Below are 25,609 nucleotides of genomic sequence, written 5' to 3' on the forward strand. Positions count from 1 at the left end.
GAGGGATTCCTGCCCGCAGTAGTAGAGATAATGGTCATCTGAGTTAAATTCACCGATTCCAGTCCATTTTAGTTTGCTGATTCCTAGAATGTCGACGTTCACTCTTGACATCTGTTTGATCACTTCCAATTTGCCTTGATTCATGGACCTGACATTCCAGGTTCCTATGCAATATTGCTCTTTACAGCATCGGATCTTGCTTCTATCACCAGTCACATCCACAAATGATACTGTTTTTGCTTTGTCTCTATCCCTTCATTCTTTCTGGAGTTATTTCTCTACTGATCTCCAGTAGCATATTGGGCACCTACTGACCTGGGGAGTTCCTCTTTCAGTATCCTATCATTTTGCCTTTTCATACTCTTCATGGGGTTCTCAAGGCAAGAATACTGAAGTGGTTTGCCATTCCCTTCTCCAGTGGACCACATTCTGTCAGACTTCTCCACCATGACCCGCCCATCATGGGTGGCCCCACAGGGCATGCCTTAGTTTCATTGAGTTAGACAAGGTTGTGGTCTGTGTGATCAGATTGGCTAGTTTTCTGTGATTATGGTTTCAGTGTGTCTGCCCTCTGGCAACACCTACCATCTTACTTGGGTTTCTCTTACCTTGGACGTGGGGTATCTCTTCACAGCTGCTCCAGCAAAGTGTAGCCACTGTTTCTTACCTTGGACAAGGTCGCCCCTCCGGACCTTGAACGTGGAGTAGCTCCTTTCGGCCCTTCTGCACCCATGCAGCCACCACTCCTTGGATGTGTGGTTGCTCCTCTCAGCTGCCGCCCCCGACCTCAGACGTGGGGTAGCTCTTCTCGGCCTCCACCCCTGACCTTGGACATGGGGTAGCTCCTCTCAGCCTCCATCCCTGACCTCGGACATGGGGTAGCTCCTCTAAGCCACTCCTATGCCATTGCAGCCTGGTGCTCAGCCATTAAAATGAATGTATTTGAGTCAGTTATAATGAGGCAGATGAACCTAGTGCCTATTACAAAAAATGGAGCAAATCAGAAAGAGAAAAACAAATATTTTATATTAACACATATATATGAAACCTAGAAAGATGGTATTGATCAAAATATTTGCAGAGCAGCAATGGAGATGCAGACAGAGAAGCAACTTGTGAACATAGTAGGAGAAGAGGGTAGCATAAATAGAGTGTAGCATTGAAACATATACTTTACCATATGTAAAATAGATAGCTGGTGGGAATTTGCTGTATGACTTAGGGAGCTCAAAGCTGGTGCTCTGTGACATTCTAGAGGAGTGGGATGGGGTGAGAGGTGGGAGAGAGGTTCAAGAAGGAGGGGGCATATGTGTACTTATGGCTGATTCATGTTGATGTATGGAAGAAACCAGCCCAATATGTAAAGCAATTATCCTCCAATTAAAAATAAATACATTTTAAATAATCAGTGAATGTTAATTATTGCTTTCACTTTTGTTTCATATGTAATCTGTATATCCCAATGAAGGTGGTCAAACACTAGCGCTGAACATGCTGTGCACTTTTCTACTGCCAGGCATCTGGCTCAGAATTGCTATTATTTCACTCAGGGAAGACCTTCAAAAAGGGTCTCACTGCAACCAAATGCTAACTACTTTGATTTTCTTTGTCAAGTCACTGTCAGGTGAAGTCTAGAACTGCCCTTCAGACTAACGCTGAGCAAATTCTTCCCAATGACTCAGTTCCCAGGTGCAGATTTCTCTTTTCTCAGTTTTCATTGCCCATACCAGGTTTTGTAAATGGCCTATGATTTTACCAGTGTTTAACTTCTATTCCTAGTCTACATTTTACTTTGCTACTTCTCCCTTCCTTCCAACATGTTATGAGAAGTTTAGCTGGGCAAAATAACAGCAGTACAACACTTACAAACTTTTGTTCACGTTGCTCTCCATTTCTAAAACGTCTTTCTCATTCTTTTCTGCTCAGCCAGGACATGTCCATCCTTCAAGGCTAAGCTCACCTATATTCTTACTGTATCCTTCTAAAGCTATCCTTATTTTTTTTGCTGCTGCTTTCACTGATCATTGTAGTACTAGATGGTGATTATCATGATGAAATTATTATGATTGTAGTATCAGTGCTGGTGCTTTTGGTGACTATGATAGCTAATATTTAATGAGTACTTCTTGTTGCATCATTTAAAAAAAATCTTTGGAGTTGGCACTATTTTACAGATAAGAGGATTTGAGCATTAGGAAAGATTAGTAAATTTCTTAAAGTAATTAATTATTAGAATGGAAATGAAGACTTTATCTGAGTAAAAGGTATAAGTTCTTAATGACTACACTACATTGTTTCCTCTCAAATTTTATTAATTTTTAAAACAATTAATGTAATTAATATTTAATAAATTGTTGACATCTCATGTGATTTTGTCATTTATTATTATAAAATGCATGTAGTCTCTTTCAGCAAATGTTTATAAGCTAATGGTGAAAAGAACCTAACCTTATCATATTCAATTTTATATATGGCTTACATTAGTTTTCTAGGACTGCCATAATGAAATACCACAGACTTGGTTATTTAAACAATATAAGTGTCAGTTCAGTTCAGTTCATTCACTCAGTCGTGTCCGACTCTTTGTGACCCCATGAATTGCAGCACACCAGGCCTCCCTGTCCATCACCAACTCCTGGAATTCACTCAAACTCACGTCCATCGAGTCGGTGATGCCATCCAGCCATCTCATCCTCTGTTGTCCCCTTTTCCTCCTAACTCCAATCACTCCCAGCATCAGAGTACTTTTTCTTAATTCTGAAAGCTAGAAATCCAAGAGCAAATAAATTTTAGAATCTCAGATGAAAGTAATTTCAACTTTGATGCATCATTTATAATAATTAAATAACAAAATTTTGAAATATATTGTCTGAAATATTAACAACTGATAAGCCTTCATAGATGGCAAATGTTTTGGATTGAATGGAAACATTTTAGTCTCTTGTTTTGTATTATCTATATATAATATTTCTTTACAAATAACAATTTCAGTAATTTACAACAGATAATATCTTAAAATATGATCACATATGATATTGGGCTCACCAATATTTTGTTCAGGTTTTCCCATAACATTATATAAAGACCTGAATGAACTTTTTGGCCAACCCAATATATTAAAAGACTTACTTGGCTTGACACAGAAGAATGCATCATTTCTCCAGAGAAAAATCTATTACTTATTATAGATTTAAAATGTTGCTTAATTTATGTCACTCAAAATTATGATATCTGCATGACTACAAGTTTATATTATGTGCATAGCTATCTTAGAAAGAAGAAGTTTTAAGTTTGTGATTTGCTCTTGAGATTTAATTTATCCACTTCCAAGACTCCAAATGTAGTAAAGTTCAAGCTGTGTTTGTGCTCAGTCACTTCAGGTATGTCAGACTGTTTGTGATCCTATGGACTGTAGCCTGCCAGGCTCCTCTGTCCATAGGATTCTCCAGGCAAGAATACTGGAGCGGGTTGCCACGCCCTCCTTCAGGGGATCTTTCCGACCCAGGGACTGAACCTGTGTCTCTTACGTCTTCTGCATTGGCAGGTGGATTGTTTATCACTAGAAAGTTCAAGCTACAATAGCATTTAATATGTGCATAAATTATACATTAATATGTGCATAAATTATACATTAATATGTGCATAAATTAGACATTTTAGGACCTAAGGCAACACCATTATAAGAAGGCTAAGTTTCCATTGGATTTCGCAGGTGCCATTAAGGTCCCAAATCAATTGTCTTTGAGTTAATTAAGGGAGATTATTCTGGGTGGGCCTGACCTAAACAGATGAGCCAGCCCTTAAAAGGGACTGGACCCTTGCTAAAAGAAGAAATTTGAGTCACCACACCACGGAACCTCCTGCTGGAATTGAAGAAGTAGACTACCATGTTATGAGAGGGCCTATGGAGAAAATCCTGATGGAGAAAAGACTTTGATGCTGGGAACGATTGAAGGCAAGAGGAGAAGCGGGTGGCAGAGAATGGGATGGTTAGATAGCATCACTGACTCAATAGATGTAAGTTTGAGCAAACTCTGGGAGATAGGGGAGGGCATGGAAGCCTGGCATGCTGCAGTCCATGGGGTCACAAAGAGTTCAACAAGACATCGTTCATTGTTGAACGATAACAATGGAGAAACCCAAGTGGCAAACACCTGCAGGCAGCCTCTAAGATCTGGAGCTACCCTCACCTGATGACTACAAGAAAATGTGAACTTCAGTCCTACAGTCACCATGAACTGAATTCTGCCAACCACGGAGCTTGGAAGAGGCCTCAACACGTATGAGATTGCAGTTCTAGTAGATTAATGCTATCTGTGAGGTAATAGCTGGCCATTGTTTAAAGTCACTAAGTTTGTGGTAAATTGTTATGTAGCAATAAAAGTTGAATTTTCATTGAACAACAACAAAAAAAGAAAAGTAGAACTTACAAAAGAAAAACAAAAAGTATGAAGCTACTTGTGAAATGCTTAAACATTAATTTATGCACTCTGTTATCACTACCTGGTTCTTCTTTTTTTTACCTTTTTTTTTTTTAATGTGGATCATTTTTAAAGCTTTTATTGAATTTGTTGCAATTTTGTTTTTATGTTCTGGTTTCTTGGCTGTAAGGCATGAGGGATCTTACTTCCCTAACCAGGGATTGAACCCATACCCCTTGCATTATAAGGCAGAGTCATAACCACTGGACCACCAGGAAAGTTCCTTGCTCTGTGTTATTGCAGCATTTGAACTATAGTAAAAGACACATTCTCTAAAATAACTACATTCAGATTTTCAACTTCAAACTCAGAAGCTTGCCAAAAATGTCTTTACAAAGTATGCTTTAATTTTTTTAAGTTTATGTTTCCAAACAGCCTTCCAAAGTGGCCTCCAAAATTAATCACACCCTCACCATTTTTTAAGATACCGCTTTTCATTTTTTCTTAAAGTAATATTTTACAAAAAGCTTTGCAACAAAAATCTTAAAGTTTTATTTTTCTGATATCTGTTTTACTGCTAATCAGAAAAATAGGAACTTAAAGTATTCTTTTTTTAAAATATAAATTTATTTTAATTGGAAGCTAATTACTTTACAGTATTGTATTCGTTTTGCCACGGTGTACATGTGTTTCCCATCCTGAAATTAAATAAAAATCATACTGTAAAGCTTCTGTGATGTCAGCACAATGATGAGTTAAGAAGCTCCAGACCTTTGTCCTCTATGTAAATTTCAAGTAAACAATTACAGATTGATTTAAAAGGCTTTTGGGGAGCTTTGGAAGGAAATCAAGGATATACAGCAGTCAAGCAAGTCAATAAAAAGTCATATTCAAATCAATAGGAAAATTCATGGCATTGATGCTTGCTCTTGTACCAGGGTGGCACAACACAACTGGACGTAGGCAACTTATTTCTTGATTTCTCCCTCAAGTTATAAGAAATGAGTGAACTTTTTTTGCTACATTCTGCCCTATCCACATGATATGCAACAAACTGATCTCAGTATTGCCTAATTCAGTGCTCAGATGAGAATACCAGTGTGGTTTGAATCCTAGATTAGAAGTCACAGAAAGCAGTAGCAGGTATCACAGCATGTGAAAAATGTAGAAAGACTATAGACCTATGGAAACCTGGTGGCAAGAGATTATAGGCAAAGGAATATTGGTAGAATATTTAAGGCCCAACAAAGAAGCAGAGGTGAGACTTAGAGAAATTAAGACATGTATAAGCAGGTGTGTGTATGTGAGATTGGTATTAAAATGCACACATGCAAGTCCACAGAGAGGCATTCTCAAAAAAGGCCTGAAAAGACCTCATCCTTCATGCTGGGTAGATTAGTGAAAGACATCCCCCACACTGAACCATCATGCAAAGATTAGGAAAAGTGACTGTTTTTCAAAATACCCAGTTTTAACAAAAGATCATAAGACATGCAAAGAAACATGGAAACATAGCTCATTCAAAAGGAGCAAAATAAATATCCAGAAACTGACCTTAAAGAGCCACATGTTTTAAAATCTCTAGACAAATAACTTAAACAATTTTCTTAAGTATCTTCAAAGAGCTAAAGGAAAACACAGAAAAATAATTAAAAGAAGTCAGAAAAGCAATATATAAACAAAATAAGGATATCAAGAAAGAGATAGAAATTACCAAAAAAAAAAAAAAAGGCAAACAAACAGAAATTCTGGACCTGAAAAATACAATACTGAATTGAAGAATTTACTAGAGAATTTCAATAACAGACTTGAACTTGCAGGAAAAAGATCTGTGAATTTGAAGAGAAGTTATATGAACTTGTGATCATAAGACAAGTTAAATGAACAAGTTATATGAATTTGTGAGTCCTTACAATTATACAGTGGAAGTGACAAATAGATTCAAGGAATTAGATCTGATAGACAGAGTGCCTAGAAATATGGACAGAGGCTCATGACATTGTGCATGAGGCAGTAATCAAGACCATCTCCCAGAAAAAGAAATGCAAAAAGGCAAAATGGTTGTCTGAGGAGGTCTTTCAAAAAGCTGAAAAAGGAAGAGAAGCTAAAGGTAAAGGAGAAAAGGAAAGATACATCCATCTGAATGCCAAGTTCCAAAGAATAGCATGGAAAGATAAGAAAAGCTTCCTAAGTGATCAATGCAAAGAAATAGAGGAAAACAATAGAATGGGAAGACTAGAGATCACTTTAAGAGAATTAGAGATACCAAGGGAACATTTCATGGAAAGATGAGCACAATAAAGGACAGAAATGGTATGAACCTAACAAAAGCAAAAGATATTAGTAAAATGTGTTGAAAATGCACAGAGTTAAAATCGCTCAGTTGTGTCCGACTCTTTGCGACTCCATGGACTGTAGCCTGTCAGGCTCCTCTGTCCATGGGATTCTCCAGGCAAGAATATTGGAGTGGGTTGCCATTTCCTTCTCCAGGGGATCTTCCTGACCCAGGGATCGAACCCAAGTCTTCTGCCTTGCAGGCAGACTCTTTACCAAGTAAGCTACAAGGGAAGCCCCAGAAATACACAGAAGAATTACACAAAAAAGATCTTCATGACCCAAATAACCATGACAATGTGGTCACTCACCTAGAGCCAGACATCATGGAGTCCAAAGTCAAGTGGGTCTTAGGAAAAATCACTACAAACAAAGCTATTGGAGGTGATGGAACTCCAGTTGAGTTATTTTGAATCCTGAAAGATGCTGCTGTTAAGGTGCTGTGCTCAATATGCCAGCAAATTTGGAAAACTCAGCAGTGGCCACAAGACTGGAAAAGATCAGTTTTCATTCCAATCCCAAAGAAAGTCAATGCCAAATAATGTTCAAATTACAACACAATGGCACCCATCTCACATGCTAGTTAAGTAATGCTCAAAATTCCCTAACCCAGGCTTCAACAGTACATGAACCGAGAGCTTCCAGATGTTCAACTTGGATTTAGAAAAGGCAGAAAAACCAGAGATAATATTGCCAACATCCATTGGATTCTAGGAAAAGCAAGAGAATTCCAGAAAAACATCTACTTCTGCTTTATTTACTATGCCAAAGCCTTTGACTGTGTGGATCACAACAAATTGTGGAAAATTCTTCAAGAGATTTGAATACCAGATCATCTGACCTGCCTTCTGAGAAATCTATACACAGGTCAAGAAGCTAGAACTGGACATGGAATAGCAGAATGGTTCCAAATTGGGAAAGAAGTTTGTCAAGGCTGTATATTGTCACCCTCTTTATTTAACTTACATTCAGAGTACATCATGCGAAATTCTGGGCTGGATGAAGCACAAGCTGGAGTCAAGGTTGCCGGGAGAAATATCAATAACCTCAGATATGCAGATGACACCACCCTTATGGCAGAAAGTGAGGAGGAACTAAAGAGCTTCTTGATGAAAGTATAAGAGGAGAGTGAAAAGGCTGGCTTAAAACGCAACCTTCAAAAAACTAAGATCATGGCATTTGGTCCCATTACTTCATGGCAAATAGATGGTGAAATAATGGAAACAGTGAGAGACTTTATTTTCTTGGGCTCCAAAACCACTACAGATGGTGACTGCAGCCATAAAATTAAAAGACATTTTTCCTTGGGAGAAAAGCTATGACCAACCTAGATAGCATATTAAAAGGTAGAAACATTACTTTGCTGACAAAGATCCTTCTAGTCAAAGCTATGGTTTTTCCAGTAGTCATGTATGGATGTGAGAATTGGACCATAATGAAAGCTGAGCACCGAAGAACTGAGGCTTTTGAACTGTGGTGTTGGAGAAGACTCTTGAGAATCCCTTGGACTTCAAGGGATCAAACCAGTCAATCCTGAAGGAAATCAGTCCTGAACATTGATTGGAAGGACTGATGCTGAAGCTGCAGCTCCAGTACTTTTGGCTACCTAATGTGAAGAACCGACTCATTGGAAAAGACCCTGATGATGGGAAAGATTGAATGCTGGAGGAGAAGGTGATGACAGAGGATGGGATTGTTGGATGGCATTACCCACTCGATGGATATGAGTTTGAGAAAGTTCCTGGAGTTGGTAATGGACAGAGAAGCCTGGCGTGCTGTAGTTAATTGTGTCACAAAGAGTCAGACATGACTGAGCAACTGAAATGAACTGAACTGGTATGAAATTATCAAATCTCGAAAACACAAAGAAAAAAGTGAAAACTGTGAATGGAACCTTAGAGAATTAAGAACTATCATCAAACAGACAATATATTCAGAACTAAAGTCCCAGATGGAGAAAAGGGAGAAAATGGGCAGAGAGTTTCTTAGAACACTTAATAGGGTCTTGGAGATATGTTATCAATGAATACTTGAATGGAAAGGTGTTTAAAATGTTTCACAGTATCATCCCATATATTGTTCATTTACAAAAGGAAAAAATGTACTTTAAGTAAACAAAGATCTGGCAGTTACCATCTAAAAAAAGTAATCATCTTAGCATCACCAGCAGTGGGGCAGCTTGACATTCTGTATCTCTACTGATGCACTAAGAGATGCACCACAGAGTGAGAAATTGTAATTTAAATCTACTAAGAAAAGAAAAACAAACAAAGAAGCAAACAGAAAAATCCAAGTTTTAGGACTTTCTACAAGAATTCAGAATGGTTGAAAAAGTTCAAGGTCATAATGGAAAAAAATGCCAGAAAGAAGTATTCCTTATTAAATTAAAAGAGGAAAGACAAAAAAAAAAAGAGAGAGAGAAAAGACATAACCTGATGGGTGTATAAATTTTGGCTAGATCCTGGATGAGGAAAAAATTTTAAAAGACATATTAGAACTATAGGGGCGATTATTCCATATAAATCTATCATATTAGATTTTACTGAGCTATTGATCTCAGGTGTTGCAGTGGCACACCTTAAGATGTGAAGTGAAGTGAAGTCACTCAGTCGTGTCCAACTCTTTGTGACCCCGAGGACAGTAGCCCACCAGGCTCCTCCATAAGATGTAGAATATCCTTATTCCTAGTAATAGCTATGGTGAACAATGTTGGATTTGTGATCCCTGAAGAAGATTTAGCTTTGGGGCCAGGGACCAGGCTTGATCACTCAAGACCTTTTGTGTAGCAGAGTTTTATTAAAATATAAAAAGGGATAGAGAAAGCTTCTGACATAGACATCAGAAGAGGGATGGAAAGTGCATCCAGTCACTAGTTTTATCAAAGCCTTATATACCTCTACCAGACCCACTCCCAGGACATACATCTTAAATTATCAAGATTAGAACTAACAACAGAAAAGTCTTAACCAGACCCACTCCCACAATATAATTTTAAGATAACAGGATTAGTCAGAATGTTCTTAAGAAGGAGAAACATGTCCTTGAGCAGGCTACATTGTTGTGATATAGTTTAAGATGAGTTGTTTCGTTGTGTAATCATTAGCTCTGAGCTGAGAGAAAATAATGTCTTATGTAACTAAGACAAAGCAATGTGGAAAAATTGTGGTTTTCTCCTCCTTGAGAGCACTGTGCCCCTTTCTCCTCCTCAGAGACCCTGGACTTCTTATCAACATACCTAAGAATTGACTCTTTCACTAGGAGATAAATGCTTATATATTCAGGCATGAAGTGTCATATTGTAATAACTTACTTTCAAATGATTCAGTAAAACAGATAAAGTACTTTTGGTAACAGTTAAAAGTTGGCAGGTCTTGGGGGACATTATGCTTTTGTTCTTTCCCTTCAACTTTTCTGCATATTTAAAAATTTCAGTGTCAAAATGTTTTCTAAATTCTTGAAATTCATCAAGATCATTATCATAAATTCATCTCTTCTATGATTGTGATTTGTGAAAATACAAAGTTGTAACCAATCAATAAATATTTATTGTGCTCCTACTTATATACTTAAAAAATAAGAAATAAAAGTAGTGAATTCCCCAAATTTGAGGAGAGATATAGATTTGAAATACAAGTATCTAAATGAACTTTTTGTAGGATAAACCAAAGAGATCCAGACACACTGTAATGAAACTGTAATGGACAGAGTTGTCTAGAAAGCAGCAAGAAAGAAGTGACTCAGTACATACAAGGAATTATCAATAAAATTATCGATAATTTTCTGAGAAGAAACCTTGCAAGACAGAAGGCAGTGGTATGATATACATTTGTCCCTCAGTATCCATGGGGATTGATTCCAGGACCCACCACAGATACAAAAATCTGTGGATGGGTTCAATCCACAGATATGAAGGGCTTACTCTAAATAAAGTGCTGAAAGAAAAAAAATCTTGGCTATTCTGTATCTGTAAAAGTGGTCCCTTTTACATGTGACTCAGTGGTAAAGAATCCACCTGCCAATGCAGGAGACACAGCAGATGCAGGTTCCATCCCTGGGTCAGGAAGATCAGCTGGAGGAAATGGCTACCCACTCCAGTATACTTGCCTTGAAAAATCCCATGGTATGACTTAGTGACTGAGCATGCACGCAACCTTATCATGGTAATCATTTCACAATATATATGAATATCATCATCACACTGCACATTTAAAACTTACTCAATGTAATATGTCAGTTATATCTCAGTAAAACAGAAACAATATAAAAGGTGGAAATATGTTTATTTTCTTGATGGGAAACAACTGTAAACAATATCGTGGAACTCTCAGGCTTGAGATTCTCTAGGAAATATTTCTGATGTGCAATGAATACTTCATGGAGAAGCTCCAGAACATAACAAATTTGAAAAAAATATTTTAAATTATACCTACAATTCTACCATATCATGCCTAATGATTTAACTGTGATGTCAATAAAATTTTTAAAAAGTGGTTTGTGTTTTGAAATTTATGTTTGTGCATATAAAATTAGCATGACGTCTGCAGCTGTACTATACATAATTAGATCCATGGTTACATTCCAGATATAAATACTAACCATGACACTTCACTTTAATGGAGGTTAGGGAGCAATAACAGTAAAATATTTAGGATTGGTGGGCAAATATTGTTTACTTTAATTCAATTTATTTCTTTTAGAAGTGATGTGCCTAAATGTCCACTGGATATTTGCACACTCACTAGGAGAAACAAACCATATTCTCACACTTATCCCCCTTTCAGATTGGCTACACAGCATGCTGAAGACATGAGTGTTAGCAGATTTGAGGAGCAGTTTCATGCTGTAAACCATGCACAGCAAACTCTTCAAAAAATGGAGAACTACTTGAAAGAGAAACAGTTGTGTGATGTGTTACTCATTGCTGGACATCTCCGGATTCCAGCCCATCGGTAAGTACTGAGTATAGCATGTATGAATGAGAAAGAATCAGTCCATTGATTACAAATTGGAGCTTTTAAGAAAATAGATTATGTCATTATATTAAAAATACACTAGCCCATATGATCCATGTCGCCCTGTGATATTTAGAAGAGCTAAACATTAGAGAAATTAATGAAGAAAAGCAGCACAAATTGTCTAAAGAAAATAAACTTAATTTACTTTTCTAATTTCACTATACTTTAGTGACATATGAAATATGTACGCAGAAAGCATACTTACCAGTATTACACATTTACTGACTGTATTTCATGCTTTTCAGTGAGATTACGGACTGTTTTAAATTCCTATGAAACATTCCTATTTCTAGGTTGGTGCTTAGTGCAGTGTCTGATTATTTTGCTGCAATGTTTACTAATGATGTGCTTGAAGCCAAACAAAAAGAGGTCAAGATGGAAGGAATCGATCCTAATGCACTTAATTCCTTGGTGCAGTATGCTTACACAGGTAAGTGCTTGGTATGTATAAATTCATTCAATCCTCACAATATCTCTACATCATATAACTCACATTATTATTAGCCTGTGAGTCTATTATTAGTTAGTGAGAAAACTGAAGGATAGACCAGTTAAGTAAATTTCCTAAGGTAGTAAGTGACAGAGTCAGTATTTAAATTCAATAGTATAAAAGAGGAAGAGGTAAATAATATGCTATAAAATTTGGGGCCATGAGAAAATATAGCTATATTAACACAAAGTTACAAGAGCATGTCTGTCTGTCTCTCTCTGTGTCTCATGTTGTGAATACATTCTCATTTGTAAAACTAAGAGTGGAAAAAGAATATTCTACCTCTATAGATTTAGCTTCATTTTTTGAAATAATAATGTCATATTTACTCAAACCATAAAACAAAAGTAACAGGAACAGTTTGGGGGCCAAGAAACATTTATTCATTCATTCATTCCAAATTTATTGAGGAATGATTGACAAATATAATCATATATATTTAAAGTATACAACTTGATGATTATATATACATAGGGCTTCCCTGGTGGCTCAGACAGTAAAGAATCCACCTGCAAAGTGGGAGTCCCAGGTTCAATCCCTGGGTTAGGAAGATCCCTGGAGAAGGGAATGGCTACGCACTCCAGTATTCTTTCCTGGAGAATCCCATCAACAGAGAAGCCTGGGAAGCTATAGTGCATGGGGTTGCAGAGTCGAACACGACAGAGCAACAAATACACGCACATACATATACATCAGTTCAGTTCAGTTCAGTCACTCAGACGTGTCTGACTCTTTGTGACTCCATGAACCGCAGCACTCCAGGCATACCTGTCTATCATGAATTCCCAGAGTCCACCCAAACCCATGTCCATTGAGTCGGTGATGCCATCCAACCATCTCATCCTCTGTCATCCCCTTCTCCTCCTGCCCCCAATCTTTCCCAGCATCAGGGTCTTTTCATATGAGTCAGATCTGGTGGCCAAAATATTGGAGTTTCAGCTTCAACATCAGTCCTTTCAATGAACACCCAGGACTGATCTCCCCCAGGATGGAATGGTTGGATCTCCTTGCAGTCCAAGGGACCCTCAAGAGTCTTCTCCAACACCACAGTTCAAAAGCATCAATTCTTCAGTGCTCACCTTTCTTTATAGTCCAACTCTCACATCCATACATGACTACTGGAAAAACCATAGCCTTGACTAGACGGACCTTTGTTGTCAACGTAATGTCTCTGCTTTTTAATATGCTGTCTAGCTTGGTCATAACTTTCCATCCAAGGAGTAAGGGTCTTTTAATTTCTTGGCTGCAATCACCATCTGCAGTGATTTTGGAGCCCAGAAAAACAAAGTCAGCCACTGTTTCCACTGTTTCCCCATCGATTTGCCATGAAGTGATGGGACCAGATGCCATGATCTTAGTTTCTGAATGTTGAGCTTTAAGCCAACTTTTTCACTCTTCTCTTTCACTTTCATCAACAGGCTCTTTAGGTTTTCTTCACTTTCTGCCATAAGGGTGGTGTCATCTGCATATCTGAGGTTATTGATATTTCTCCCAGCAATCTTGATTCCAGCTTGTGTTTCTTCCAGTCCAGTGTTTCTCATGATGTACTCTGCATAGAAGCTAAATAAGCAGAGTGACAATATACAGCCTTGACGTACTCCTTTTCCTATTTGGAAGCAGTCTGTTGGTCCATGTCCAGTTCTAACTGTTGCTTCCTGACCTGCACACAAGTTTCTCAAGAGACAGGTCAGGGTGTCTGGTATTCCCTTCTCTTTCAGAATCCTCCACAGTTTATTGTGATCCATACAGTCAAAGGCTTTGGCATAGTCAATAAAGTAAATATAGATGCTTTTCTGGAACTATCTTGCTTTTTCGATGATCCAGCAGATGTTGGCAATTTGATCTCTGGTTCTTCTGCCTTTTCTAAAACCAGCTTGAACATCTGGAAGTTCTCAGTTCATGTATTGCTGAAGCCTGGCTTGGAGAATTTTGAGCATTACTTTGTTAGCCTGTGAGATGAGTGTAATTGTGCAGTAGTTTGAGCATTCCTTGACATTGCCTTTCTTTGGGACTGGAATGAAAACTGACCTTTTCCAGTCCTGTGGCCACTGCTGAGTTTTCCAAATTTGCTGACATATTGAGTGCAGCACTTTCACATCATCATCTTTCAGGATTTGAAATAGCTCAACTGGAATTCCATCACCTCCACCAGCTTTGTTCATAGTGATACTTCCTAAGGCCCACTTGACTTCACATTCCAGGATGTCTGCCTCTAGGTGAGTGATCAGACCATCATGACTATCTTGGTCATGAAGATCTTTTTTGTACAGTTCTGCTGTGTATTCTTGCCACCTCCTCTAAATATCTTCTTCTGTTAGGTCCATACCATTTCTGTCCTTTATTGAGTCCATCTTTCTTGAAATAGACTAGAGATCTCTTCAAGAATGATGGGCTTAATTAAGGACAGAAATGATATGGACCTAACACATATACATACATACACATATAGTGGAATGATTATCAAGATCAAGGTAATCCACACATCTCATATAGTTAACCCTTTTTCTGTTGATTTGTTGGTGAGACCACTTAATATACACTTTTAGCAACTTTCAAGTATGAGTAGCCAATGTTGTGTTGCTTCAGTTGTGTCTAACTCTTTGCAACCCTAGGGACTGCAGCCGGCCAGGCTCCTCTTGTCCCTGGGATTCTCCAGGCAAGAATACTGGAGTGGGCTGTGTGCCCCCTTCCAGGGGATCTTCATGATCCAGGGATCAAACCTTCATATTCTATGTCTCCTGCATTGTCTGATGGATTTTTTAACACTAGCAACACCTGGGAAGCCTGCAGTACCCAGTACAATACTATTAACTATAATCACCATGCTGTACTTCATATCCTAGAACTTGTTATAACTGAAAGTTTGTACCCATCAATCTACTTTTCCCCATCTTCCCTTCATGCCTCTATTTCATATACAAGTGATACCATATAGTATTTTTCTTTCTTTATCTTATTTCAGTTAGCATAATGCTCTCCAGTTTTATCCATGTTGTGACAAATGGCAGAATTTCCATCTTTCTCATGGTTGAATATTATTCTTGAGTATGTGTATCACATTGTATTAATTCACTAATCTGTCAATGGACATTTAAGTTATTTCCATATTTCATGAATAATGCCAAACAAACATAGCAGTTCATGGGGTTGCAAAGAGTCACTAACAATTTAGTGACTAAAGAAAAATAACAAAACATGGGAGAGCAGCTACCCCTTTAAGATCCAGTTTTCCTTTCCTTTGGAGTGGAATTACTGGACCCCATGGTAGTTCTTTGGCCACCTGATGCGAAGAACTGACTCATTTGAAAAGACCCTGATGCTGGGAAAGATTGAAGGTGAGAGCAGAAGGAGATGACAGAGGATGAGATGGTTGGATGGCATCACCAACTCAATGGACATGAGTTTGAGTAAGCTCCAGGAGTTGGTGATGGAGAGGGAGGCCTGGCGTGCTGCAGTCCATGTGGTCACAGAGATGGACATGACTAAGCGACTGAACTGAACTGAACTGATGGTAGTTCTAATCTTTAATTTTTTTTTAAAGAGCCTTCTTACTGTTTACCATAATGGTTGACCCAGTTTATATTTTCACCAACAATGTACATGGGTTCTCTTTTCTCCAAAGCCTCACCAACATTAACTGTCTCCTCTCATTTTGATAACAGCCATTCTAACAGGTGTGAGGTGATATCTCATTGTGGTTTTGATTTGCATTTCCCTGATGATTAGTGATGTTAAACATCTTTTAATGTATCTGTTTGTTATTTGTATGTCTTCTTTGGGGAAAAAAATGTCTATCCAGATTCTTTGTCCATTTTTAATTATATTATTTGCTTTTGTGCTATTGAGTTGCAGATATTTTCGCTCATTCTGCAAATTTCTTCTCAATTTATTTTTGTATCCTTTGCTGGGGAGAAGTTCTCTAGTTTGATGTAGTGTCACTTGTTTGTTTTAGCTTTTTCCCCTGTGCTTATGGTCTCTTACCCAGGAAATTATTGTCAAGACCAAGGAGCTTTTATGCTGTTTTCTTCTATGGGTTTTATGGTTTCACTCATTGAGAAATGAATATCATTCTTCATAACCAGGCCAAGTTTCAATGTCTATGACAGGTGAAACTTTATACCTGATTTGGAGAATAGTTTGTACTTCTGAGTTTTATGAGATAGAGGCAGGGCTCTCGTTTCAAAATCCAGATAGGAAACAATACATGAAAGTCTGCTAACGGACTGGATCCCTTTACAACATATTTTAAAGGCTGAACCAAATACTGTAATATTCTATTTTATACTTATGCAATTAGATAGAATCTATATTATGGTATTTTAGAAAGCAAAATCATAAAATAATAATTCATAGTTTATATGCTGCCAAGTCGCTTCAGTCATGTCCGACTCTGTGCGACCCCATAGACGGCAGCCCACCAGGCTCCCCCGTCCCTGGGATTCTCCAGGCAAGAACACTGGAGTGGGTTGCCATTTCCTTCTCCAATGCATGAAAGTGAAAAGTGAAAGTGAAGTCACTGAGTCGTGTCCAACTCTCAGTGACCCCATGGACTGCAGCCTATCAGGCTCCTCCGTCCATGGGATTTTCCAGGCAAGAATACTGGAGTGGGGTGCCATTGCCTTCTTATAACCCATATGAAATATTCTTTACAACTTCTCTAAGTGTGGCTAAAACAAAAATATAGAAATATAACATCAAAATAGTATAACATTTACAATGATTCATCAGTAATTCTTGCTTAAAAATAATGATGCATCAATAAACATTAAACAGCTTAAATTGCTCTGATCTTAATTTTTAAAAATCTTTATGGATATTTTAGCTGAATCTGTTTTTATACCTAAGAAAATAATTGTATAAGCAGTTCTTTATCTGAGGACACTTGGCAGCATTTTCTTTCTTTTAAAGAAGTGCTAGTGATTAATTCCAGGCATAATATTTGAGCAAAGTCACCCTAATCGGCTAATAAATGCAGATGCAAAAAAAAAAATTGACATATAAGCTTAATGTTCTTATATACCAAGACATTTTCCCACACAAATGACAGTTACCTGTATAGCCCATCATGATCCTTATGTGATAGTGAAAGTTAAGTACTCAGTCGTGTCCGACTCTTTGCCATCCCGTGGACTGTAGTCCGCCAGGCTCCTCCATCCATGGGATTCTCCAGGCAAGTGTACTTGAATGGGTTGCCATGTCCTTCTCCAGGGGATCTTCCCAACCCAGAGATTGAACCCAGGTCTCCCACATTGCAAGTAGATGCTTTACCATCTAAGCCACCAGGGAAGCCCCATGATCCTTATGTAATATATCATAAAGTTTCTTGAGTCCTAGTGTAGACAATATTTGATATTAGATTTATATACAGGTCTAAGATGGTAAATAAACAAGAAATTGCTGTTCTTTGCAATGATGGTACTCACAGGTCTTTTGCTCCAGTTGTTTTTCATAATCTTGCTCCTTTCAGCCATCTTGTTAGTGTTTGTACAGACTCACTCGCATATATTCACCTCAAATGGCATTCCCTAAATAGTCACTGTACGCTAGAAAAAAATAGCCCTATTAATGAGATAAATTGAACATTTTAGCTCTCTAGCATATTTGTGTCTTTTTTATGGAATATATAATCATTTTTTTTAACTTTTCAAACAATCTAGGTGTCCTGGAATTGAAAGAAGATACTATTGAAAGTTTGCTGGCTGCAGCTTGTCTCCTGCAGCTGACTCAAGTCATTGAAGTCTGCTCCAATTTTCTTATAAAGCAACTCCACCCTTCAAACTGCTTAGGGATTCGATCATTTGGAGATGCCCAAGGCTGTACAAAGCTCCTAAATGTGGCGCATAGATACACAATGGTAAAATCAATTGATTCTTGTTGTATTTATAATATATTAACACAATATCTACGGAGAAGGCAATGGCACCCCACTCCAGTACTCTTGCCTGGAAAATCCCATGGACGGAGGAGCCTGGTAGGCTGCAGTCCATGCGGTCGCTAAGAGTCGGGGACGACTGAGCGACTTCACTTTCACTTTTCATTTTCATGCATTGGAGAAGGAAATGGCAACCCACTCCAGTGTTCTTGCCTGGAGAATCCCAGGGACGGGGGAGCCTGGTGGGCTGCCGTCTATGGGGTCGCACAGAGTCGAACACGACTGAAGCGACTTAGCAGCAACTTAGCAGCAACACAATATCTAACCTAATGAAATGTTTACTGATATGTGTGTTTAGAACCATTCCAAGGTAAAGATTATAATGTTGGGATAACATTAAAAAGCATTATAGATTTATATAATTTTCAAATTACTTGCACATAGTAAATATTAGCTAAAAATATTGGTCTGGTTGATCTGTATACAAACAAATTTCACATTTTTTAAGCTAAAAAGATTTAATTAAACCTCAGAACTTTGAGAAGTGAAAATATTAGCAGTAATTAAACTGGACAAGTATATATTTCAAGTAGAATCCACAGTAATAAGATTAATAATTTCCCTGATGTTTTTATATTATTAGAATTTCATAAAGTTGTACAGATTATTGTTTCTAATGAAATTTAGATATCATTCAATATATAAAAAGGAAATATTAATGGCTCAGTGTTAACTGGAGGAGCTTAAGAACTGTCAAAATTAGTAGGTCAGACCATTCTATTGAATGGACTTTTTATTTTCCAATTAAAATATGTATTTTGGTTTAAAACAATTCACAGTTCAATTCCTTAATTAACTTAAAGTCCCTTTCAATTCTACTAGTAGTTACAATAAACTAAATCAACATGTTTAGCGTTAATTCTATAAAAGTTGCATTGGATAAGACTACCTTTATTCAGTCAAGTGACAGTGACATGAAATATAGATTATCTGTAGGGAGACAAGTAGACAGAGGATATTAGATAAATCCTTACCATTCATGCTAAATCAAATTAAAAGATAAAATTTCAAGCTAAGAAAATAGCTACATTTATTTAAGATTCAAAAATAAAAGACAAGTACATAAAAGTGAACAATAAAGAATCACAACTAAAAGCAACAATAAAATTAATATTACAATCCCATAATTGAGAGATATATAATTAAAAAGTATTTCTAGAGTTTTATATAGACCTCAAAATTTTCAAACTTGAAATATTTAGATTCTCTAAAAAAGTTCTTGTAAAACTTCACCTCTGTTCTTCCCACCCTTGGTCATTCTTCAATATTTGAAGTTTTAAACATGTTCCTGAAATGATACCATATTATAATGGATTGACATTTTAACATGTTATTTAATTATGCTATTTATATTCATATGTCCTAAGTAGAGATGCCATATAAATTATAGAACAGCAGTTCAAAGGTTAATCCTACTACAAAAGCCAAACATGAAAACTTCCTGTTAAATTACTTAAATTCTTGAACTATGTATTAACAGTTTCCTGTCTGGTATCTTACTCTTGCTGACAAAACACATTCTGATAAACAGCTTGAATTATTTTTGTTGCTCAAAATGGACTTGTCTTCCTTTTCCTATTATGTGACTGAAACTGAATGCTAAAGCAGGATGTACATAAAAATGCAACAATGTCTCCTTTAAGCTCTCTTTAGTTATTTTAGTATCTATTATAAATTTGGTAAAATATGCCAAGATCATGCTATAATAATGCTTTAATAATACTGTATTGATAGTATAAAATGCAAATAACTTTAATGTCTAAGAATAATGTTGATCTCTAAGAATTTAGTCATTTGAACCATAGACTGAATAAACAGATTGTCTTATCTAATGTGAGTGGGCCTCATCCAGAAATATCTTCACAGACACACCTAGAATAATGTATGGCCAGAAGACTCCAGGGCTGAGTCAAGTCGACACATAAAATTGACTATCACAGTCATATAAATAGTAGTCTGCATTGATGAAACATTCAGGAAATAGGCTATATTCATTTAATATTATTTAACACAACATAATTGTGGATTTTAAAAGATGAATACCAAATCAAGGGCACACACACAAAAGACACTTGGGAAGGTGATTAGAAGAAAGCATTTACCTTGAAATTAGGAGTAAAATAAATCAATTTAAAATTAATCTTTAAGCTTGACTAAGTATCTGTTTTATAGTACTGGATATTTCAGTGCCATATGTATATAATTTAATTAGCCATTAAGGTTTTACATACTAGGCTAATCTGCTTTTTTTCCTCTCTCTCTCTATTTTTATTTTCTTTCATCGGACAGTAAATAGGAGAATGAGATATGGGATCATGCATAACAGTTATACAGCTTCAAAGTTTACATACAGTATCAATAATAGGTAGCCATAAGTTTTGGAGTGTTTTATCTTTTTCTTAACCCTTTCATAAAAATTATGTCATTTATGAAAGTCAGTTGCAGTATCAAATAAAATGAAGTAGACCTGAAGGCATAGATGTGAGTCCACGCTTAGCCATTTACTGTGCAGGAGATCAAACCAATTCACAGCCTGTTTAATTACACTTTCCACAAGATTGCATTGGTGTGACTTAATGTTTATAAAAGAAATTTTTAAAGTGTGAAATGCTGTACAAGTGTAATGAATTATTAGTTTTAGTACTAACTTCACCACTTTGCTATAGGTGAGAGGGTTTTCAACAAGGAACATCTGCTATAGTAAATTCAACAGTTCTCCCCCTGGTGCTTGCCTTAGTCACAAGGAGGCTCTTTGTCAAAAAAGGCAAGTCAACTTGGAATTTATGGTCTTAGAGCCTCCTGATGGGACTGTCAAGCTTGATGATTGGTGTATGAAGAATTTTGTTATTAGGTTAACTGAGTTTCACAATGAATAAACTCAAGGGGATGAGTGGTTCATTGCCAGAAGTCTCACCTCCCACAATGACTAAACTCAGAATGGAGATGAAAGAGTGATCTGGTTTATCCAGATCCCCCAGTTACAAAGAGGCTGTCTTAAGCTGCTTCCAAAATATCAGTGTACTAGGCAATATAAGTTACCAACTAAACAGCTAAATGCAAAATAATGAGATAAGAATATTCCTTTATATCAATTTCAAAAGTATATTTTACTGAATTTAAACTTAAAATCATCACTATGAAAAATATTCGAAATGGTAATTGTGTTGTCAAATAAATATATATAATATAAATAGAAAAAGCATAATAATGTTTTGATTTTAAAAGTTGAAACATAACTGCCTGAGATTTGATACTTGACAGAAATACAGCACAAATGACAGAAGGGAGAATTAAGGTAAAATATATAAAAATTGAAAGATAGCCCCACTATCTATCCCTCAACAAACAACTCCATAAGAGTCACTTTCAGATAAACCTTAACTTGTAGATCTTTATTCATTATAAAATATACCTTTGCCTTGATTAATAGATCGTGTTTTTTCACAAGAGGAAGGAGTTTTTAATTGACCTCTTTTTTTCATCGTGAAATAATTCAGTATGTTGCCCCCTCAAATGCACAGCCTCTCCCAGGCCTTCTTTGATTCCTCAGCTTCAGAGGACACATCCGACCCCCCTCTCATGGGCGGCAATAGCATCTATTTTTTATAAATGCATATATCTATCTCTCTGACTTTTTCTGAAGTTTAACAAAGTAAAATGCTTTGATAAACTTATTTTGTTAAGAAGTTAAAAGCACAAAATTTCAGTAGATCTCTCTTTTCTAGGAACACTTCATCGAGGTAATACAGAACCAAGAATTCCTCCTCCTTCCAGCTAATGAGATTTCAAAACTTTTGTGCAGTGATGACATTAATGTGCCTGATGAAGAAACCATTTTCCATGCTCTAATGCTGTGGGTGGGGCATGATGTGCAGGCTAGGCAACAAGACCTAGCAATGCTGCTTTCTTACATCAGATTGCCGTTACTTCCACCACAGGTATGGAAACTTACTCAGGTAATGGAAATTATAATTCTAAATGACAACTGGACATTAATCTATTCCTTACTTCCCTGGTGGCTCAGACGGTAAAGCGTCTGTCTACAATGTGGGAGACCCGGGTTCGATCCCTGGGTCAGGAAGATCCGCTGGAGAAGGAAATGGCAATGCACTCCAGTACTTTTGCCTGGAAAATCCCATGGACAGAGGAGCCTGGTAGGCTACAGTCCATGGGGTCGCAAAGAGTTGGACACGACTGAGCGACTTCATTTATCTGTTTTATATGGAATTTCTAGTACAGGATTTGTTTCACAGAAGGACAAATACAGCCTTCAGTTACGATATTAATAATGATAAGAGAGAGGGGAAAGAAAGTTTAATAAAAGACCTACAAATAATCTCCAAACTTTAGCATACTCGTTACTCTCAGTTTTCTCTCACCAAACAGCACTTGTAACAAGCAGGGGAAATGACTAAAGCTAACTCTTTTTCTTTTCCTACCACCTTCTAGGAAAGATGATAGTAATTATTACAGTAACATCCCAGAGGAGACTCTAGGAAGGAGTTAGATTCTGAATAAAACCTACTAACTAACATGAGCAATTAAGTGCTATGATTGAAACCATATTAAAGAGTTTCAGATGCACTAGAGCATCATTATAGTCAGTAATCAACTTTTATTGAAATACATAACAATGCTATGTTAGTTTCAAGTGTATGGCAGATTTTATATATATATAAACTGAGCATAACACACTTCAGGACCATCCATGTTATTGCAAATGGGATTTTTAATGGCTGAGTAGTATTCCAGTGTGTGTGTGTATACACCACATCTTTGGGTGAGTAGACTTATGTTTCTTCTCAGTTAGTTGTTTCACCTGAGGCATCCCAGGATTAGTGCCTTTAGTCTATTGGATAGGGGCAAGTCTGGCTGCTATTAAGCTAAAGGGAAGTTTCCAAAATGGCCCTTGCTAGGACCAGTGTCCACATGGTAGAATGAACTCCCACAATGGTTGCTGCCCATGTCTGATTCTAAGGTGAGCTATCTATTGCTTTTCCTGGTGACTCTAAAATCAGCTGGTAGCTCTTACCCTGTCTCCTTTCAAGTTCCTGTTTTTTCCCTGGATCCCAAACCATGTGAAATTTTGTGTGTTCCCTTTAAGTATAGAGTCACTATTTCCCACAGCCCTCTGAGTCTCCTGAATATAAACCTTGCTGACCTTCAAAGCTAAATAGTCTGGAGTCTTCCTGGTACAGGACACCTGGACTAGGGAGCCCAGTGTGGGGCTTAGAACCTTCGCTCTTTTGAGGGGTTGTAATTATTCTCCTGTTTGTGGGTCAGCCACCCTAGGATTCTGGGTCTTGACTGTACCAAGATTCTATCTCTCCTACCTAACTTGTGGTTCTGTCTTTACATCTTTAGTTGTAAATGATCTTTTCTGGTAGATTCTGGTCTGTTTTTAAATCAATAGTTATCCTGGAAATAGTTGTAATTTTCATGTGCCCAGGAGAAGAGATGAGTTCAGAGTCTTTATTCTCTGCCATCTTTGGAACTCCCAGTATATATTTACTCTTAAGACTGGAAGCTTGTTTGAAACTCAGCTTCTCAGGCCCCCACCACAAACCTACTGAAACAATTTATGCAGTTGAAGCCAAGGAATCTGTATTTTAGCAAGCTTTTCAGATGACTCTTAAAAATTTGAGGTGCACTGGTGTACAGGTTCAGAAGCCCTTAATTTTATACTTCATAAAGGAGGTACCTGGAATCTCACCAGCCAAGTCAAAACAGTGATCCATCAGAGATAACAAGTGGGGTGAGAACAGAGCTTAGGTTAACCAGTGCAGCACAGGAAACTTCAGGGAAGTTTTATGGGGTAAGATTAGTACCTCCTTTCCAACAACCTGATTGCTGTTGCTAACAATGTCCTATGATAGATGATGTGGACTTCAAACTTCTAAGAATCAATCTAAATGACCCTTGGAAAAATTCTAAAAAGGCTCGTAACTTCTCCTCAACTAGTCTCAGGAAGACTACTTTACCTAGATCTTATTTCATTCAATTGGGGTCATATTATCTGTCAGGCAACATTGGCTAGAAAAGATTGGTGTCATATACTACTGACAATGAATCATCTAATTACTAATACATGTACTTCACCTGTGTATACATGTACATATATAGATAAAAAACACCTGCTTTGTGCTTTGATTTGATGATAAAGATGCAGCCCCCATGGTAATATTGCTTTAATTGGTCATGTTTGCTCTACTTCCCTTAAATCAACCACAAATTTGATTGTTTCTCTAGCTACATGCAGTAGGAGAGGAGATGCTTGCTTTGTGCAGACACAGCCATTTACTTCACTTTCAGTAACACATTTTATGAGTGCTTTTTCACTTTTACTCCTGGAGATTGTATGCAAAATACATATTCAAATGAGGAATGGTATGTCAAATAAATTTTCATTAATAAATTAGTTGCTGCCATGAGGCTTTTAGTCATAAAATATGTTACTTAAGTAACTTAAAATATTAAGTAATAACACATACATTAGAATTAGCTTGAGTTTCCTGCAAAATTATATAAATGAAAATGTTACTTCTAATGATCTGCTCTTTTACTTCATATACCATGCATCATTACTTTTTAGTTACTGGCAGATCTTGAAAACAGCTCCATGTTTACTGGTGATCTTGAATGTCAGAAACTCCTGATGGAAGCTATGAAGTATCATCTCTTACCTGAGAGAAGACCCATGATGCAAAGTCCTAGGACAAGGCCTAGAAAATCAACTGTGGGAGCACTTTATGCTGTAGGAGGCATGGATGCTATGAAAGGTAACAGAAGCAAATTAATTACTCTTAACACCCTCTAAATTGTGAGGGTGGTATTAAAGCCATATTGAAATGTGTGCATCTAAAGCCAATTTTTATAAATAAAGTAATATAAATTTTCTGATACCTTTTTTTTTTTTTTTACTATTGCCTTATGGGATATAAGCCTTTCATTAGAGTTTCCTTAACTGTTAATAGGTACTTTTTCTCTTATGACAGAAATTTATTTTTCTATGGTAAAATTAATTTTGTTTATATTGAAGTATAGACTTATTATATTAGTTACAGATGTACAGCATGGTGATTCAGTATTTTTTTAGACAATACTCTTAAGTATTACAAGATAATGGCTGTGATCCCCTGTGCTATAAAATGTATCCTTGCTACTTGTCCATTTTATTAACAGTAGGTTGTATCTATTAATCCCATACCCCTAATTTGTCCTTCCCTCCTTCCCTCTCATCTTTAGTAACCACAGGTTTGTTTTCTATAATATATGTGCGTATCTCTTTCTGTATTCAATATACATTCATTTGTGTCAATTTTTAGGGGGATTTCACATATAAGTGATATCATGTAGAGACTTATATTTGCCTGACTTACTTCAAAAGCATAATATTGTCTAGGCCCATCAATGTTAC

General features: G+C 37.0%; 1 protein-coding gene across 1 annotated transcript in view; it reads left to right on the forward strand.

Moving 5' to 3' along the window:
• Positions 1-25,609, forward strand: part of KLHL4 (kelch like family member 4) — a 136,534-nt gene that overhangs the window by 71,682 nt on the left and 39,243 nt on the right. Inside the window, exons 2-6 of the mRNA XM_068962430.1 lie at positions 11,537-11,704; positions 12,064-12,200; positions 17,918-18,114; positions 21,918-22,130; positions 24,785-24,971. Coding sequence (XP_068818531.1) covers positions 11,537-11,704; positions 12,064-12,200; positions 17,918-18,114; positions 21,918-22,130; positions 24,785-24,971 — 902 coding nt within the window. The remainder of the gene's footprint in view (positions 1-11,536; positions 11,705-12,063; positions 12,201-17,917; positions 18,115-21,917; positions 22,131-24,784; positions 24,972-25,609) is intronic.

Source organism: Capricornis sumatraensis, chromosome X (genome assembly GCF_032405125.1).
Source record: "Capricornis sumatraensis isolate serow.1 chromosome X, serow.2, whole genome shotgun sequence".
NCBI classification, from domain to species: domain Eukaryota; kingdom Metazoa; phylum Chordata; class Mammalia; order Artiodactyla; family Bovidae; genus Capricornis; species Capricornis sumatraensis.